This window comes from Zootoca vivipara, chromosome 1 (genome assembly GCF_965207765.1).
Source record: "Zootoca vivipara chromosome 1, rZooViv2.hap1.1, whole genome shotgun sequence".
NCBI classification, from domain to species: domain Eukaryota; kingdom Metazoa; phylum Chordata; class Lepidosauria; order Squamata; family Lacertidae; genus Zootoca; species Zootoca vivipara.
In genome coordinates this window covers 42,205,738-42,226,142 of record NC_142582.1, presented here as the reverse complement: position 1 = coordinate 42,226,142, position 20,405 = coordinate 42,205,738, and the positions used below count along the sequence as shown (strand labels likewise).

The 20,405-nt window shown below is 40.4% G+C and overlaps 1 protein-coding gene across 9 annotated transcripts; it reads left to right on the top strand.

Moving 5' to 3' along the window:
* Nucleotides 1-614: 614 nt before the first annotated feature.
* On the top strand, nt 615-20,378 carry CEP70 (centrosomal protein 70). 9 transcript variants are annotated; one of them, XM_035129762.3, is made up of 18 exons: nt 615-979; nt 2,411-2,484; nt 3,254-3,355; nt 4,050-4,149; nt 4,984-5,107; nt 6,025-6,205; nt 7,381-7,550; nt 9,158-9,217; nt 9,451-9,553; nt 10,891-10,979; nt 11,494-11,565; nt 12,304-12,403; nt 12,819-12,992; nt 15,069-15,215; nt 15,770-15,938; nt 16,903-17,017; nt 18,892-18,971; nt 20,214-20,378. In XM_035129762.3, the coding sequence occupies exons 2-18, from the start codon at nt 2,476-2,478 to the stop codon at nt 20,270-20,272; spliced, it is 1,854 nt and encodes a 617-aa protein (XP_034985653.2). In that variant the 5' UTR covers nt 615-979; nt 2,411-2,475; the 3' UTR covers nt 20,273-20,378. The 9 variants fall into 9 exon arrangements, with proteins under 9 accessions (XP_034985653.2, XP_034985660.2, XP_088518227.1 ...); XM_035129769.3 differs by having other exon boundaries at nt 851-979; nt 4,053-4,149; XM_088662101.1 differs by having other exon boundaries at nt 851-979; nt 4,053-4,149; nt 10,882-10,979.
* The last annotated feature ends 27 nt before the right edge of the window (nt 20,379-20,405 follow it).

Here is a 20,405-nt window from a genome sequence, read left to right as displayed (position 1 = left end):
TGCTACGCGCCCTAGCCATAGGTGTGGAAAATTCAAAAAGTATTGCCGGTAAAAACCCAATACTGTATACATTTTACTCAGAAGTAAATAAACCCCTCTGCTTCCATTGGGATTTAATTCCCTGATAAGTGTTCATAACGACTACAGTCTTATGGTTCAGATTAATGTGGGAGCGATTTGCCTTTAAGGAGCAGCAAAATCGAAACGATGCTGATCGGTGTCTTTTTCCCTTTTAATCACCGAGCGCGCCCATCGACGGAGCCCCAATAATGTTGGACGGGAACTAAATTCCCGGGGGCTCATGACAGAATTCCCCACACGTGCCCTTTTGTCCTCCACAATCTCCTTTGGTACTCGTATGAGAGGGGAAATGCAGCAGGTGCAGCTTTCACAGCATTGTGGAGTTGGAGGGAACATCGAATGGCCATCTACTGCAGCCCCTTGTCTGATCCAGTGAATCCAGAGCAAGAGCACCCACGACAGATGGCTGCCCTGAAGACATAGGATAGTTGAGGGAAAGCTTCACCTGTTGAATAAGATGCACGGGATGGGGCGTGGGTGGGGGCAACTGCTAAAGGCGCAGGACCGCCACCAGCAAAATGGACCATATTGCTGTGAGAGAGAGCCTAGAAAACGTGAGGGATTTGTCTCCAGCAACATCTTTTTCCTCCGGCCGCGAAGTAAAGAGGAGCGAGCGAGCCAAGATCAGAGAGTAAAACCTGCGTGGGATTGAGGAGTTCGATGACAGCTTCTCTTTAGAAATGGTTCCCGCCCAGTCCCTAGATGGAGCCGAAAGGCGCCCATACAGTACTTAGAAGGGGAGGAGACTGAAGCCCAACCCTGAGGGCGGCCTTGCTGCGAGGATTTCCTCCAACCCGCAGCTGAAGCTGCAAACTCCTCCTATAACGGTCAGGAGAGGCGCAGCCCCGGGGTGCTGCAGGAAAGAAGAGGCTGGAGCTTGTTAAATCGTCCGCGCCAGGTAATGGGCTTTTGAGTTCTCGATGTGAGCAAGTGAAAGTGAGGACACGTATCAAAGGAAGGCACAAGGGCCCTACGGAACGAAAGGTGTTGGTGGAGGGAGGAGGAGGCGGCGGCGGCGCCGGGTGGGGAGGCGAGGCTGTGGGGAGATGTTATTGCTTTTGCATGTGCTGGTGCTTTTCATATTTAGGCCTCTTTGCACAGACAGCGTTTACTAGAAGTATAGTTGTAAGGGCTTTAATTTATATTCTGGTTTGCCACATGATCTGCAACCTCAGAAGATAAAAACATAAACACGCCTCTGCAGCATAAACAAACTTGCTCATCGATTCTCAGCTTCTGCCCCAAGAATATTCAAACCCGCTTAAACTCTAGCCTGTACAGGTAAAAGGCAACACTTGGTTATCTGCAGCAGGTTTTTTTAGTAACTTGAAACCTTGCATGTGCTTTCACTAGCAGAAATGCCCTTCAGGCCAGGGAATACATATAACCATCAGCTCCTCGTAGTTGGCATAACTCTGTTACTCTATATAAATATTTGTTTTAGTGTTTTAAAATTGTAAACCACATTGGCTGAAAGATAGTATATAAAGCCATCCAATAAATCAAATAAGAAAAGCAGGCAAAACCCACCCACTCTACAAAGCCAACCTCCACAAAAAGGCAAAAAACAAAAAACCCCACAAACAAGTAAAAGCCACTTAACCATCCCCAGAAGCACTCTTCACAAACCCAGACAGGCAAAAGCAACTCATCTGTCACAAAAATCCACACACACAAAAGGCAAAGTTACCCCAAAACCCACAGATGACAAGCAAACCCACACATACACCCAAAACAGTAATACAGCCCCCCCCCCAAGAAACAGAAAAAGGCAAAAACCACATACCCCAAAACATGGGACATCCCCTATAATAGGCAAAGCACAAGCTAGCTTTTGCACAGCCTGTGCAGACATTCTCAGTCACACGCACACATATAAAGCAAGCAGGCACCAACCCAACTGGCAAAAAGATCACTTTCCCCTTTACTGAACAGCAGAATCGCCACTGTTTCTAATCGCCTGAAACTATTATGCTGCTATTCAGATGTGTAATGAGCCCTGGGACTCTCTGTTTTGCTCTTGCTTATGTTTTTTGAAGAGTGTGCAGGAGTCTTAAATTGGAAGGTGGGTGCTTTCAGGTTGTTTCTGTGTTGTACTTTGAATGCATCAGCAATAAGTTTGAACTAAAGGGGTTTTTATTAGGTGATAATGTGGACTTCTCTGTGAAGGACCTCTTTGCTAAAGGATAATCAACAATTCCTTCATCCATCTGAAATGGAAAACAGAAGGGGATATAAGAACTTATAATATTGTCACATGTCAAATTTGTTCATATCAAATTTTCCTCCTATGTGTTTCACCATATTTTTCTCCTAAATGTATTTTCAGATTACAGAAGAGATTGGAATATTGACCACTAATCAGCTGAAACCAAGACTCCAAAATAATTTACTATGGCAGAGGTATTTGAACTTTAGATAATTCATAACTGTATATTTTAAACATATGTAGAATTGGTAAGCAATAATAGTACAATAACCTTAAGTATATTATGCGTATAATGTATTCTTTAAAATGTTTGAAGTATTGAGGGAAGAAGCCATTTCTCCCCGCACATTATAATAGTGTATGACAAGATGTTATTTAGTCTACCGTCTGTACTCACTTTCTCAGGAGTAAGTCCCATTGAATTCAGTGGGGCTTTCTTCTGAGCAGACATGTTTGCACATTGTTCTGCTAGGCCATAGTTTAACCTTACATGAAGAAACTTAGGTTAATCATATTTGCAATTGCAATCCTACTCTCAGTAACTGGGGAGTAAGCCCTTTGAGTTCAACATGACAACCAAGTGATGTTCTGTATTGTTCTAAAACTGGATTCTATGTATGCAAATACTATCTGTTTATTAATCTGTGCCCAGTTTCAGTCTCCTTTTCTTTGTAAAGCAGAAAAATAACCAGATTAAAGCTGTACAAAAATATGTATTTCGCAGATGAAGTCTGCATATTTTTATAAAATGAAATGCTTGTAGGATAGCCTAAAGGAATCTTCAAAGATCAATTCCACATAAGACTTGGATCTCTTGTTCCTTCTTCGAAGCTTCTATACAGTAGTATGCATCCACAGCTGCAATCCTATATCCACTTTTGGGGGAGTAAGCACCACTAAATAAAGTAGATAGACATAGCATTTTGGTGTGTTTTTAACACATTCCTTTTGTTCGGTTTTCAGGGCTCTCAAAATTGTAGCTTGCCAACAGAGGCAGCATCAGGTTCTGTGATGATTAATTCCTGCCCAGAAAGAATATCCAATGATAGTCAGAGAATGGATGACGTAAGAAGTTAGAAAGTTATACTTTCTCAAAGTGTAGAACATTTTGCACTGAATTAACTGGGCTCTTGTAGAATGTCTTAAAATAGATTATGACTGTTGAACATGTGTGAAACAGGGAGCCACTTGAGGGGAATATTGAGGGTGTGTTTTCTCTGTCTCCCTTTCTCTGTCTTTTCAATGGCTTGATTTTTTTAAAAAATTGTGCACATGGAATTATTAATGGGCCAGAGTGGTTGAATATACAAAGAAGGCTCATAACAAGATCTGAAGCCTTTAATTGGCACGAACTTTTATGGAAGAGGGGAATCTGGGGAAATTAAGTGGGGATAAAAACACAATTAACATGAATGTATTGAAATTAACAAAATATAAGTTCTATACAGTTTACTTTTACCCCATTTTACAGTAAAGCAAGAAGTGTTTTTATGGTATTGCTCAGTGAAGGAATTTGTTATCACAAATTGAGGAGGTGCTCCCAGTTATGACCAAATTGGATGCAATTGAAACTCATAAAATGTTGTGATGTGGGGTTCATAGTATGCCATTGTGGCACATTTGCTGCCTTAGGTATTTTGACAGTGGTGCTTGGAAGTGGTGTTGAGTGAATAATTAGGAGAGAAGCAAATTAGAGAACAAAAATGTATACTCTAGCACTAAAAAACTTACAATATTTTCCATTTTGTCTGACTTTAAGCAGGAGCAAGAAGAATGGGAAAAATTAAACAAGTTATTAAGGCAACATGGCTTAAAACCTGTGTACCTTGATAAACCTGGAACTAGCAGAAACATAGCAGGTAAAACATCTGTTTGAGAAAAGAAACTGTAAATCGGCCTTCAGTTGAATTTTCCACTTTTCTAATTGCTTGAAGATGTGAATTTTCAAGTGTCCATAGTATCGTTCATATTATATGGCTGCAAGGGAAGTTTGTATGATCAGGTTACTACAGCTATGTTACTTTGTTTAATCTACATACAAAATATAGAAAATTGGTACGAAGAAGGCAAATGTTTGATGTCATGTATTATTATTATTATTTTTTAAAGGATGCCTCCACCTGGCTCAAGCAACTATGAAGTGCTTTCATAGTTTAAGCCATCTGGAGATGTTAACCTACACTTACTGTTTTCCTACAGGCACCTCTGCCACAATGTGCCTTCTTCATTCCAGTGGCCTGTTTTGAGACATTTGTTATAAAATCTGGTAGTTTTTAATGAGCTTCTCAAGGACTGCCTTCTTCCATATGAACCTACCCAGACCCTGAGATCATCTTTTGAGGTTGTTCTTCGTGCGCTTCCTCCACAAGACTTCTGGAGGTGGCAACACGAGAACGGGCCTTCTCTGCAGTGGCTCCTCATTTGTGGAACACTCTCCCCAAAGATGTTCACCTGGCAACTTCATGATACACTTTTAGGCACCAGACAAAAACATTCCTCTGTTGTGGGGGGGCTATTGGATCGTTCTTGTTTTTGTTTTTATTTTGATTATGTATTCTGTGTTTTTATATTGTGATTTTATCCTGTGAACTGTCCTGAGAACGGGTATAGGGCACTATACTAAATAAATAAATAAATAAATAAATAAATAAATAAATAAATAGTGACTTTTTGAAATAAAAAAACCTTTGCAGATAGGATTGTTATGGACAGACAGACTTCGCAAGCAATACGATATGCATTGAGATCATTAATGGAAGAAACAGAGCGTCAACGTAAAATAGTTCGTGGCTTGATAGAAGAAAATCGCCAAATTAGGTAATAATGTTTCTTAGAATTCTTCTGCAGCATCTAACAGGCTTGATGCAGAGAGTTCTGAACCAGCCTAGAGGCTGGAAGGGGGGGCATCTTCACCTCTGCTCTTTGCTAATCAGAGTTCTTTACTCTTGCCATTTTTTTTCTTTACAGTTGGTAGAATTGTTGCAGGGGAGACTGGCAGGCTGCTATTGAAAGCAGAATGTTGTACTAGAGCAGCCTTCCCCAACATGATGCCCTCCAGAGGCTGCTATACAACAACTCCCATCATCCCTTACCTTTTGGCTGTGCTGGCTGGTGCTCATGGGAGCTGTAATCTAAGAGATCTGGAGGGCACAAAGTTGGGGAAAACCTGGACTAGATGACCTGATCCACTATAGCAGTTTTTACTTACATCTGCTACATTGACTTGTCAATTTTTCTGCTTCCTGGCTTTCACAAAATCTTGCTCACAACTGCTCTATTTGACTTGTTTTGTGGCTTAAAAGTTCTGACCTGCCCGTTACGGCACTTTGGAAGCTGCTCCATGCATTCTTCTCATTCCTGCACAGGAATGCCAGGTATTGGGGGTTACATAATAGGTCATGATTTGTCCCTGTGTCCATTCTCCAATGTGAATAGGTATGCCTTGTTCTTCAAAGAGCAAGGAAAGAACATGTGGCTTGTTTTTAATTAAGTCCAGTCTCCCAAACGCATGCTTCACTTTGACTCATGTACTTACAGCATGTGAAAAGCAACAAGAAAACGGAAAATCCTTCAGGAGAACATGTTTATATTTTCTTTTAAATGCAGATTCTTTAATTCAGATTAAATACTTCAATCTGGAATACTTTAATTCAGATTAAATTCACTGTGGTTTAGTGACTTGTAGTTTTCACTGAAGGAATGTCTTTATTTTCTATTTTTAAAAATAATAATAGAGATGCACTACGTTTAGAACAAAATCGGGCTTCTCGGCAGGAACAACGGGCCAATGAGCTAGACATCATTGTGGAAAACGTCAAACAGAAAATCTGTCAGCTGGAAGATAAGTCTATAGCTCATGCTTGTGAGCAGCAGAACCAAGTCAAGGAGCTTCAGAAAGATCAGCAAGCTTCACAGGTACTTAATTAATAGAGATGCGGAATTCATAAGTTAATCATTTCAGGGGATTCCTGATCACAAAATCGATACCATTGTACAGTATGTCATGGCAGAATGTTTTGACCTTATTGGTGATGCACTTTTAAAATGTACTTGCAAGACTAAAATTCTTGATATTCAAACAATCTGTACCTTGCTTAGGGATTAGTGTTATATATGCCTCTTTCCATGTATTCAGAATTTTCCCTCCTTTTAGTATATTATTCATCACCTCACAGAGTACAGGTGTCAGTTGTTCACTAAGAGTCTGATAATACCTTTCTGTAAAGCCATCCGGTCCCGGAGCTTTCCCTTGTTTCATACGTTTTATTGCCATTTGTATCTTCTGTATTGTTATTGGTATATTTAATTGGTCCTTTTTTCCTGGTGGGATTTGTTTTATGTGTTTCCAAATAACTCTATTTTTCCTTTATCTTCTCTATCCTCCTTGTAAAGGTCTTTATAGAATTTTTGAAACTCCTTTCTTATTTCTTTTGGATCTTCTGTCATTTTTTCTCCTATTATAATTTTATTAATCGTATTTTGATTTTGACGTTTCTTTAGCTACCAAACTAATAGCTTCACTGTTTTGTTTGCAGATTCAAAATTCTTTTGTCTCATCAGTTTTATCTTCCATTCCACTTCCTGATTTACCAACATGGAGAACTGAGTTTGCAACATTTTAATATTTTGTTTTATCTGTTCATCTTTAGGTTTCAATGTTAGCTTTTTCTCGTTCTCCATGAGGCATGTCAGGATTTCTTCTCTCTCTCTCTCTCTCTCTCGCTTCTGGAAGCTATTTTTCTGTATCAAAAAGCCTCTCATTACCGCTTTGCTCGCATCCCACACCATGTCAAGTCCCGTTTCTTTATGTAAACTCCACTTGAAGTAGTCTATTAATACCTCTTTTGCCTTTTCCACTATTGCTTGGTCATTAAATAAAGAGTCATTCATCCTCCATCTGGAGGACTGTACTTTCCCTTTCAATTCCATAAATATTGAATTATGATAAATACTGGTACTAAAATGAGTTACCTCTTTTAAGAAAGTGGGAGGCTTCTTTTAGAATTCTGAATTCTGGCCTACCATTTACCATTTACTTCCCTTCTTAGGACCGTTCTGCCGTCTGTGATTTCCTTGTGTTCTGCTTGCAGGCAAAGTATCAGCAACAGATCGACAAGCTCCGAGAGCAAGAAGATACTATTGCCCGTTTGGAAGAAGAGCTTAAAAAGATGGACATGGAGGAGGAGGAGCGTTTGGCTACACAGAAAAAAATATTCCGGCAGTTCTGCAAACAAGCTCCAAGAACTCACTTGGATCAGCAGTAAGTAATTCTGGATAATTCGTGAGAGTTTTGTGCAAATCTTAACATTTGCAAGTTAAGTATTTCTCACTGTAATCTGAAGCATGAGCTTACTTGGGACTGTTGCATAGGATTTCTGGCCATTCTTGGTAAGTACTTGGGACCAAGTATTTTACCTGTACTTTACAGGTGGTGTTGTTGCTGCCACCTCTGTGGATGTTGTGTGGCCTTGGGGTGAATAAGGAGAGGCAGGACAATCCTGGTGATGCCATTTAAAATCTTGTGTATTTTTATAGTCTATGAGTAGTATTCAGCTAATTTTTACCTAGAGTAAACCCACTGAAATTAATAGACCTAGTTTAGTTACGTTCATTGCTTTACCCTGTCTACTCTGATTAAAAATTAGTTGACTACCACCCTATATATTTAATAATTATAATTATACCCCCAAATTTTAATATTCAGGCTGTACACGTACCATACTTTTAAAGAACATAACTTCTTCCAAATCACCGTGGGAGCTTTAGTTTATCTCCCACAGAGCTAAAATTCCCAGCACTCTTAACAGATTACAGTTCCCAGGATTCCTTGAGGGAAGGCATGTGTTTTAAATGTATGGTGTCTATGCAGCCTGTTACTCCAAAGAAGATCCATAGCAAAAAAATCAGAACTACCACAGGGTGGCAGCAAAAAGAAGAAAATGTCTAATAATCTTTAGCTTTATAACAAAGCTACTGGTAGTTCCAAGCAGCAATACATAGACTTGTTATGTACTGTTAGTCTGAATTTTTACAAAATTAGCTCACCTCGTAGATCATTGTATGACAAATACTGTAAAATCCTGAAGAGTACAAAGCATTCTGTAAAATCTACAGTGGTGATGCTTTTTTGAGGAAAAAAGCCCTCTACTACCCAAAATTGATGGAGATCTGAATTTGTGTGTTTCTTCCACTTATTTTTAGTAAACAGAAATAGTTAAAACTGAAATGTTTTTCTTGCTAGGGCAGGGGAATATTCAACAAAGATATCTTAGTTTGGTTTAAATGTTTATATTAAAATAGAATCACAAGTACACAGTGAAAAATTTCTGAGGAGAGTTGTTGGAAGAGATGGAAAGAGTCTGAGACATTACTATCACCTGTTTTTTCTGTTTTAAGTGTCTTCTTTTTTTTGCCTACATCTTTTCAGGAAGAGTGGGGGCTGGTGGCTTCCTTCAGGGTCTGGGCCTTCTCCCCCCGCATCCATCTTGCTACTGTTTTGAACTCAGGTCCCAGAGCTTCTGAAAAAGGATTGATTGCTAGGAGGGAAAATGAGGTTGCATATGCTTGCACTGCATAGGAATAGTTACTTGAAGACAAAAGTTAATTACAAGTTGATTTTAGATTTTCCCATATTTGATTCATTCCAGTTGCCCAATTGTATTCCTTACAATAGTAATTGCTTGTATGTATTTTATTTTTTAAAAAAGAATTGTTTTTCTGAAGAATACATAGTAGTGGAATATATTTTGGAACATTATGTATGATATAGCTACATTGTCATCATTATTGCTATAATAATATTATTTTGTTTATATACTAAAATTGGATTGCCACTCTTACTGTGTGTTTTCCCTTGCTTCTTTCTAGGATTTGTTCTTTAATTGACCATTATGAGTCTCAGATCAAGCAAGTGAGAAAAGAATTAAGGTAAGAAGAGAACTCATGTTAGGAGGAGTTTCATAATACGATAAAAAAAGATGACTAGGAAAAGTCATTGATACAAAATGAGTGATTTGGTGGTGATGTATTGATGCCTGAATAGATCAGATATTCAGGTTAGTGCTGCGGAATAGGTCTCACCAATCAAATGATTTCTAGTTTTGTAATTTTAGTATTTTTCACTGTAGTGGAACACATTTTAACTTGGATTTCCTTCATAGGAGATATAACAGAGAGCCTGATCATACACAAGGAGAAGGAAAAAATGAGGAAGAATTCTTGAAGGACATAGATGCCACTCCAAATTACAGAGCCCTACTCATGGTAAGGCACAAGCAGGTACCCATGGATGTAGAAACTGTCCAACCTCTAGGGAGAAAGTTCAAGGTACCCACTTCAGGTTTATGCTGAAGACAATATGCATGAGTGAAAGTCTTCCAATGACCTCCCCTCCCAGTAGCTGTTCCCAGGCTGTTTTATACCTTGGGACAAATATTTCTTGGAAGTCTGTCCCTCTCCCCCAGATGACTGCCAGATGGAGTGCTTCTGCAATGGGTGCAGCAGGGTTGCACTTGGTGGCTGCATCGTACCATATATAGCAGCCGATTGTTGGGGAATTTTGACAAAGGCACATAGAGTTCCTCTGTGCAAGGGACAATCCTGCCCCTGCCCCCGATGTGGAGGAGCTGTTGTGTGTATACCCCTTCTTGTGCTCACCAAACATGTGTTCAGCAAGGCCACCAGGTTTATTGGTGGGAGGGGAGATAGCCCATGCAGTCTTGTATAATGGTTCACATTGTTCTCTTCTAAATCTACCCCACCCTCCCCCAAAAAATGCCAAAGTTAATCCCTGGTTTGATTTAAAACAAAACTCAGCAGTTTGCACAGTCACTTCTGTTTGATTCTCAGCATATTGTGTGGAGATGGGCACCCTTCAGTCATGTGGTTACTGTTTGCACAGCATGGAACAGCCTCCAACCCAATGACTGACTGGCTATTTAATTTTAAATATCATATGTAATATTTGGCTTTTATCACCTGTGGCGCTGTGGATTAAACCACAGAGCCTAGGGCTTGCTAATCAGAAGGTTGGCGGTTCGAATCCCCGCGACAGGGTGAGCTCCTGTTGCTTGGTCCCAGCTCCTGCCAACCTAGCAGTTCGAAAGCACATCAAAGTGCAAGTAGATAAATAGATACTGCTCCGGCAGGAAGGTAAATGGCATTTCTGTGTGCTGCTCTGGTTTGCCAGAAGCGGCTTAGTCGTGCTGGCCACATGACCTGGAAAGCTGTACGCCGGCTCCTTCGGTCAATAAAGTGAGATGAGCTCCGCAACCCCCGAGTCGGTCACGACTGGACCTAATGGTCAGGGGTCCCTTTACCTTTATAACTTGAGATATTGTGAAAATGGTCATATACTTAAATTTGAATAGATGGAATTTTAAACTTAAGAGTTCCAGTTTACCCGTAGGCTCGCTGGGTGACTATTTGAGGAAGTCAGTATTTCTCAACATTTTGTTGGTAAAGCCCTTTAGAATACAGTATAGCAATAGTACAGTATACTAGTGCCTTATTTAGCCCACTTGTTGTGAAGACGATTGAGATAGCTTAGTGACATTATGAATGCTTATATGACAACATATTTATTATAAAAGTCTTTGAAGTCTTTCCAGACTCAGATAATCGAAACAAAAGCCAGAAATGAACAGCTGTTACGTGAAAATACAAATCTCAGGAAAGAGATGGAAATCAGGTAAATAGTGTGAATGTTTTATATAGGCTGTTAGGAAAGCATAGCTGCTTCACAATGTAATTATTTCTTTTAATAGTAAAAGTGATCTTTAGCCTTCCATTCAGATGAATATCTTTCTGATGCAGCTTCAAATTAACTAAAAACAAAAACAAAACCCAACAACATTGAAGCCACAATAACCACCATAGGAAAAGTAATTGGGATTCTTCCCATTTGCTGGTTGCTGGCATGTAGGAGGTGAGAGAAATCTAGCTAGTGCTGGCTTTGAAGTTGTCTTTACCTGCCTGCCTCTCTCTCCTGGATTCCTTCCCACTGGGCAGCTGTTGCCCTATGAGGGAGGTGAAAATCCATCTGAAGCAGCAAGCAATCTTCCACAAATCTGGAAAAATCCAAAATATGCAACTGTCTCCATAGATACTACTTTAGTGGTTGATGAGGGAGGGTTGCATACTCTTCTGCTCACTTTAAAAATTATGATTCTCTAGAAACGCACTGAATATTTTTTTCCTTTTAGACCAACTGTGCAAGAGTTAAAATTTTACAAACACCAAGTGAAGAAGCTGGAGAAAGCACTGAAGAATATCAAGTAACTAATTTCCATTAAGCATTAACAATAGACCTCTGTTTTGAAGATTGAGAAAGCAGGGGCCTTTTAGAAATAACCTTCTTCTGAAGGCAGACAGACCTAAAAGAAAGCCAAAGAACAGAGGCACACATGCTTTCACTGTAGTTTTAGAGATGGGCTGGTAAAGGCAAAAGCCCTGTTGTGAAGAATAGGAGCAAAAGCATGTCTCAGTACTATCCCTGGAGATTGTGGATGTGCTTGTAGACTCAATCACATGTGTGAAGTGATGGGAAAAGAATATGAAGTTGGTGAGAACTGCAGGTTTCCCCAACAACCACTTATGCCAGTCTTCTACAGTCAAACCTCAGCTCCCGGACGCCTCTGTTTTGGAACATTTCTGCTCCCAGACGCCAAAACCTGGAAGTAAATGCTCCAGTTTTCTAACGTTTTTCAGAAACCGAATATCCAACGCGGCTTCTGCTTGAGTGCAGGAGGCTCTTGCAGCCAATCAGAAGCCTCGCCTCAGTTGTCGAACATTTCAGAAGTGTTCTGCTGCTACACTTTTTGTGGTCGGGACAATAATTTGTAAGAAGCAATAAAACTGGGGTAAATTGTACATTTCAAACTACAGTAATTTAAATACATCTATTTCATTTTAAGTGTGCTGAATATATAAGCAAGAGAGGCTATAGAAGCATTTTTTTAAATATCCCCCCCTTCATGCTATAGTTCCTTTTTTCTTTTTTACCTGCAATATAGATCCCATGAGATTGATGAAGAAGAATGCATGAAAGAAAACAGAGAATGTAAAAGTACTACAGGAGGGCTACTGCAGGAAACCTGCAGGAAATACTTGCAGGTAGGTGGGCTGCCGTTGCAGGAGCTATTAAAAATGTACTCATTTTTCCACCCTTATTACATGAATGAGTTGTGGAGTGCCTCAAGCTCCCATTCATACCACCTCTCGCCTTTTGTGTCTCTGAGAAGATTTTAAGGTTTTGCTTCCAATTTTAAACTAGCTGCAGTTTTCCTTAACATTTGAACTTTGGAAACTTCAGTTTCATTTAACTGTAGCTAGAACAAACTAGGGTCAGACTTTGATTTCAGTTCTTGGTTTGTCTGCTCACTGGATATTTTAAAATACCCCCCCGTCTCCTGTGAAAGTCAAGTCTTCTATTTTATTTTTTAAATATTAGAGTGTGTATTTAGCACTGCAATAGTATCTGTCATAATTTCTGCTGTGTGGTTTTTCTGACAAATGTTTAACATTAAAGGTGTTGTCCAGCATTGACGCTATTATAAGAAGCCCAAGAAGAGCTCCGTTGGTAACGCATTTGCAGCGGAAAAGGTTGCCACAAAGCTGCCCTAAAGGGGATGAACAGGAATGTGGATTTGAGCACCTTCCTCTTACAATTGAGATGTGGGCTGACCAGCTAATGGCCCTAAAGGTACGGATGATCTTTGATTTCAATCTTTCTTTCTCCAGCTAAGCTAGTTCTTCAGATGTGTGCCTTGTGCGTTTTCCAGAGATAATGTTGTTGTTGTTGTTGTTGCTTAGTTGTTTAGTCGTGTCTGACTCTTCGTGACCCCATGGGCCAGAGCACGCCAGGCACTCCTGTCTTCCACTGTTTCCTGCAGTTTGGTCAAACTCATGTTGGTAGCTTCGAGAACACTGTCCAACCATCTCCTCCTCTGTTGTCCCCTTGTCCTTGTGCCCGCCATCTTTCCCAGCATCAGGGTCTTTTCCAGGGAGTCTTCTCTTCTCATGAGGTGGCCAAAGTATTGGAGCCTCAGCTTCAGGATCTGTCCTTCCAGTGAGCACTCAGGGCTGATTTCCTTAAGAATGGATAGCTTTGATCCAGAGATACCGTATTTTTCGCTCCATAGGACACACCTGACCATAGGACGCACCTAGTTTTTTAGAGGAGGAAAACAAGAAAATTTTTTTTGCTTTCTTGAATTGTCCTAGGCATAGCAGCCAACTCCTAGATGCCTAGGTGCTTTTGCCCCCCCCCCCCCAATTAAATATTTGAGGAAGCTTCTTTTTCAAAGGGCGAAAGCTCCATTTTTTTAGGATCAGCTCAAAGTTGTGCAGCTTTTTTTGCAAATGGGAAAAGCCCTGTTTTGGTGCCGGGGGGTGGGGTCAGCTCAGAGTTGTGCATCTTTTTTGCAAAGGGGAAATTTTTTTTTAGGATCAGCTCAAAGTTGCTGAGTTTCCTTGCAAAGGAAAAAAATCCTGTTTTATGGGGTTCAACTCACAGTTCTGCAGCTTCTCTAAGAAAGGAAAGGGACCCATTTCTACAGTTTCCAGACAGATAATCTAATCAGCCAGTCACATGTTTCCCTCTACAGATAACAATTGAGGCCTAGGCAAGGGGCCGGGAGGGGCCGGGAAGGGAGCTAGCTCCCTTATCTCCCTTCCCGATCTCTTGCAACCAGCTGCTGAGCGGGTTCCTTTCAAAGCTCTCTTTCCCTCTTGTTAGCCTTTAGCTCTTTCTTAAAAAATATATAGCACAACCTGCCTTTAGCCCCTGGGCAATTCGGCTCCAGGGACCACGCATTCGCTCCATAAGATGCACAGACATTTCCTCTTGCTTTTTAGGAGGAAAAAAGTGCGTCTTATGGAACGAAAAATACGGTAATAGTCTTCAACTTAATTTCAAACTAATTATCCTGATAAGCTGCCCCCTTCTTCTGAGAGGACCAGAAGAGAAGAATGTCCGGCTTTTCATTTTAAACAAAATGTCATTGAAGATTTGTGTGTTGTTTAATCATTATTTGCTCCATTTAAAATTCACAGTACAAACACAATGAGCTCTGACAATTAAATAGAAATTGCACGTGTTCATATTCTGGCCAGTTACTCCTGATAGATTTCCTGATAGTTAACATCCTTCTACCTGCCCTTTCTCCTTTGGGGAGAACATACTAAAAGCTCTCTGTTTTCAACTACAGGATAAATGGCTTTGGAGGAAAATTTAATTAGAAAAATGGTACTTTGGGGAGGTCAGATATCTCCCCATACTCCCCCAGCCCTGTGGTCCTAATCTGATCTCCATCTGCTCAAGCAGCTGCTTTTTTACTTTTAGAACAAAAAAAAATGTGATTCTGATTTGTACGTCTCACACAAAACACAAGGATTACTTTCAGACAGGCAGAGCAACCTGAACCTCCCTTATGCTGGACTGGGTGGGGACTGGATTAAGTAGAGGGGTTGCTCTACCCAGCTGCCCTGGCAAATATCTCCAGTGCTGACTTCCACTTGCTGGTGGGTTCCCTGCTGGCATGATCCAGCAAAAAGCCCCAAAACAAGGTGGGGCTAAGCCAGCCCTGAATCAAATGGATCCCATGCTGTTCACACAATGGCGTCGGGTCTGGTCATCTTGTCCCCCACCTTCTGAGCTGCAGGGCAGGGACTCTGCAAAGCCTCACAAGTGAGAGAGGGAGTGTGGATTGTGTACAAAATATGTTAAGTAAAGCAGGAACTGTGATGGCTTCTAATAATAATTTCTTGCTCTTTCAAGACTTTGCATAGGTCCCTGAAAAAAGTGTTTCTGCAACTAGTGCCTTGGTGTATGGTCACGGTGCAGGATAACAGTGAATATATTAGAGTTGAAGACCTTCAGCTCATGGTAGATGAAATCTCCGAAGAAGTAGTAAATAAAGAAAAGGTAATTTTGTTCCAGAGTTATGTCTTTTCAAAGTTCTAGTATGAAATTCATTTATTTGCATGTGCTAGTATCAAGCCCTGTATTTATTTTACAATTACAGTATTAATATGCTGCCTTTCGTTGTGAAAGATAGCAAGGCATTTTCAGAATAAAACCAAGAAAATATAAACCACAACATCCAGAGTTCAGGAAATATGGTACTATTATTTTTTTTAAAAAAATCTGGTACAAATATTCAGATAAGATATAGGACACACTTCCATTAATGCAGTAGAAAATTTGGGTCCTCATTGAATTTTGCTTCAAAGAATCAAGTTGGCTGTGTTAGGTTTTTTAATTACCTCAGTCCTGATTCTGCTTATACTTATAAAAACCAACCAACCAACCAACCTTTAATTCCTTTAAAGTCTTATAAAACTCCTTGCGCTAGTGTAACTGTGTAGATAAGGCTTCTATGTTTTGAGGAAGACATATTCAATGTTTCTGTATGCATCCTCAGCCAAGATTTAAAGCTACTTCATCCCCCACTCCCCTTTTTGTCTTGCATCCTACAGAGAAGTGGTGTGCCTTCACAAGAAGCTTTGTATGCAATGGTGTCTCACTTTCAAAAGCTATTTGATGTGAAATCTATTAATGGAATTTATCCTCGCATGAATGAAGTTTATACGAAACTTGGTGAAATGATCAATGCTATGAGAAACCTCTGTGATCTTTTAGAACTAGGTATGGTTAATCTTTCCCTACTAGGTATGGTTAATCTTTCCCTTCCTCCAGTGTGCATCCCTCAACTTGGGATGAAATAATAAATAATACATGCAGAGTCCCATAACAATTGCTAAAACATAATTTCAAATAAATACGATTTACAATCCCAGATTTTCTGGTTCTTGTTGTCTGGTTTTCCATGTCTAAAATACGGACTTTGAAAAAGACCATGGAAAGTCATCCTCATACTTATTAGACCTGCTTTAGATTGATTTTTTTTAAAAAAAACTCCCTAACTTAATATGTTTCTCATAATGTAGTCACTACCCTAATGATTATGTAAAAATGTTGCTTCCACCCTCCCAGTTACAAGGTATTCCATGCTGTTTTGCAAAGCAGAAGGACCGTAGCCTATACTTGATATGATGTTATCTTTTAATTTATTGTTTTCTCTTTTAAAAAAGTGAATTTGTGATTAGAACTGGTGCACTGCACTAGGTGCCTTGGTGATTGCCAAATAGAACACACTTAATTTTGCTTACTTAAAAAAACCCTTAAATACCACTATAATTATAACCAACTTTTTTGTTATGTATTGTCTCTTAATTTCACTGTGTGTCTAGCTCTTAATCAATGTGTCTTTTTTATCTTAAATACAATTTGCTCTTGTTTGCTTGGGACATCTACCTTGATACGTATCATTGATTGTCAGGATCAAGAAGAGTATTGTCTGGCTTCTGTGTGGGTGTCTGTTGTACTTTCCCAGATCTGCTCTTTGTGTTCAGTATCTCCCAAAGCTTGGTTCTCTCCCCCCATCCCCTGGTATCCTTATCGTAATTGCTTTTAAAAACAATCTGTATCAGGAATGGAACCTCAAGGGTCATTCCACATTTACTGTGGGTATTTGTGCTGGCAGTCACTTCCAGTGAGATTGCTCCTTGGTTTGTGTGTGATGCTCTTGAAATGGATGTTTTCTTCCCAGATACTTCTGCCCCACCCAGTGTCCTGGTCAACAAGGTTGGAAAGCTATGCAGTCTGCTTAATGAGAATGTGTCCCAGCAGGTAGAGCAGCTGCTGGGCACACCTGACATCCAAAGGTATGCAAGCCCTTGATAAATCATAGTAGTAACTCTTGAATGATGCATTTAGATCTATATTGCTGTAGTCAATCTCAGTACTTCATTCAATAGATCGGCCCTCAAAACCCGTAACTTCCTTTTGAATCCTCTGCAATAACCCCTCAGGCTTAGTGGTTTGGAAGACTAAGTGCATGTAACTAAAAGGACACTTCTTTATTCTGTTTGCTTCTTCTACCTCTGCTTCCCATGTGTCAGTTTCTAGATTGTGAGCCCAGCAGGGCACAAACCTTGTCCTGGTAAGGCACCATTTACCTGGATGGTGGTACCTAATAGTCTGCTATCCCAATAAAGTATTTTATTGGTCATCTCCATGCAGCTATGGTGCAACCCACTCTGGGTGGAATCAGGCTTTGGCAAGTCTTCCGCTGCTGTGTCAAATGACCTTTGTCAATCTGGTGCTCCATGTTGGCTGGGGCTGATGGGAGTTTTAGTCTAAAACTGTACCATGCTGGCAAAGGCTGCTGTAGAAGACCCTAACAGCCTTTTCACACAAGCCCTGCTTTTGCAGTTAAATAGCCGGTGGCAATTGAGGAAGTACATAGTGACATCATAGAAGTAGTTATAGAACATTCCAAAATGGGACCTCATTTAATCTAATCCTAGGACCAAGAATCATGTTTAGGGGTTTTCTTTTGTGTGTGTGTGTGGGGGGGGGGAAGCACTGTGACCCTCTCAATAGAATAGCTGCAATGATACATGATCTCAAGCTCCATTGATGAGTGCTATTATTTCTGTTGCCTTTTCATTTGTAATCTGAAGTTAATACTGCTTCCTCAGCCCATTGTGACTTGGCATGAGATCAGACTTAAGTTTTAATAAACCATGGACTGTTGGTCACTTGGAGTATACATGACACTTCTTTTGTGGAAATTCCTTAAACTATAGCCTTTCCCTGCTGTTGTGGCAAAGCAGGGGTGAGGAAACTTTTGGGGAGAAGCTGCATCATGCCAGTTGAAAGCTGTTGGAGTGTAGTACCATAGTTGGTGAGGCTAGACAGAGGGCCTCTGCCCCATGGAAACAGACATCCTATTATTGCTGACTACCCTATTTAAAAAGAAGACACTGCATCTTGGTTACATGAAAGAAGCAGTGCACAGCTTTGGTATTGTTTTCTTAGAGGCTAGATAAGTGTTCTCATGTTTCAGCAGTACTGCAAGGCAGCTGTTGAGCACCTATACTCCTAGCTGCTAAGCATGCAAATAGCATAGCTCTGCCAGTTTTCACTACAGTGGTACCTCAGTTTAAGTACACAATTGATTCCGGAAGTCTGTACTTAACCTGAAGCAAACTTTCCCATTGAAAGTAATGGAAAGTGGATTAATCCGTTCCATACGGGTCCGCAAGTATTTAAACTGAAACGTACTTAACCTGAAGTATGAGTGTAATTGGTTCTGGAAGTCTGTACTTAACCTGAAGCGAACTTTCCCATTGAAAGTAATGGAAAGTGGATTAATCCGTTCCAGACAGGTCCGCGGAGTACTTAAACTGAAAATACTCAAACTGAAGTGTACTTAAACTGAGGTATGACTGTATTTGAATTGCTGGCTACATGTAGCCATATACCCCATAGAGTAATTGCAAGGGAAGAGAATCATATTTGGCCCCAGTTTCAAGGTAAAACACATCCATGATGTAGCCTGAAGTAATAGTGTGTGCATTGTGTTAGAAACAGGTGACCCTAGATGTATCTTATTAAGGATAATTCTTACAAAGGAGAATTTTGAAACTTGGAATATGAAGATCTGGGAGGGAGGAAGCACAGTTCAATGGGTTAGTTATTGATATGAAAATGCAGGGAAATGAATGTGGCACAATTGATTTTTTCCCCCCAGCATTGTTGACGAGTTAAAAGAACATGATAACTTTTTCCAAGCATTTAAAGCTCTTATTGAAGACTTGCTTCATATTCTAGGTAAGTGATTTCTGCAACTTGAATCTTCTTGGTTCCTCAGAATCAGAACAGACCTTCTCTATACTAATAGGAAGTGCTTGATGGAATGTTTCTCTGCTGTGTTTTCTGGTTCCTCAATCGCTGCTGTCCTCTACCTTTTCTAGTTTTAGGCATGTGTACAGATATTACTATGGACCCAGGTGGCGCTGTGGGTTAAACCACAGAGCCTAGGGCTTGCTGATCAGACGGTCGGCAGTTCGAATCCCTGTGACGGGGTGAGTTCCCGTTGCTCGGTCCCAGCTCCTGCCAACCTAGCAGTTTGAAAGCACGTCAAAATGCAAGTAGATAAATAGGAACCGCTACAGCGGGAAGGTAAACGGCGTTTCCGTGTGCTGCTCTAGTTTCGCCAGAAGCGGCTTTGTCCTGCTGGCCACATGACCTGGAAGCTATACGCCGGCTCCCTCGGCCAATAATGTGAGATGAGCGCGCAACCCCAGAGTCGGTCACGACTGGACCTAATGGTCAGGGGTCCCTTTACCTTTACCTTTACAGATATTACTATGCCTGCAAATGTACATTTTACTCCCCTCCCCCAAAAGCGTACAAGAGCATGCTTACTAGCTCATTAGTTGTCATGTTTACCAGTATGCAAAATTTTGGACTTTGCCTTTTGAGAGGGAGTCAAAATCATTTCCCATTTGGGGTTTTCCATTTTTAATCCTAAAGTCTTACACAAGACCTCAGTACTTATTTTTTAAAAAACACCCAAGCCGCATTTATGTAGTGCTATTATAGTCTATTGTATCCCACCTCCCTTTTATTTTTACTAGAATGGAGATCTCCACATCCTCTCTTGAAATAGACAGGTGGATAACATTTGGGTTGCTGAAAACAAAATGGCTAGGTAGTACTTATTTGGCTGAGGTGCAAACAGAAGTAGGGGCAAGGCAATAGATCACTCACCAAAACACAAGTGACAAACCACCCACTGAAAAAATGTTGTAAGGGACACCCATGTCATCAGGAGCTGGATGTATACAACAATTTTATACTTAATATAAAACATAAATTTTATATTAAGGGGGCAGGGGAAGCAGGCTGCCCTTTTGACACCACAATAAACTCCTGTTGGGAAGTGCCTCTTGCCAGACATGTTGCTAGCTGAGAGACCTCAGCCTTATCCAGCTTGCCCTTTATTACTTTGCACAAAGTTATTCTCCTCCAGATTTGCACTGCATATAACGATCCCTTTTCTCATTTCAGAGGTCAGAAATCTGACAGATATAGTACCTGCTGTGCAGAAGCTGAAATGGAAAGCCTGATGATTATGTAAGCCATGTATCAACTTAATACTTATCTACCTCTCTCTGTGTATATAACTGTTGAATAAAAGGTTTTAACTATTGAAATTTTTATATTCACACATAATGGTCCAAGGGAATTTTTTCTCTCCAA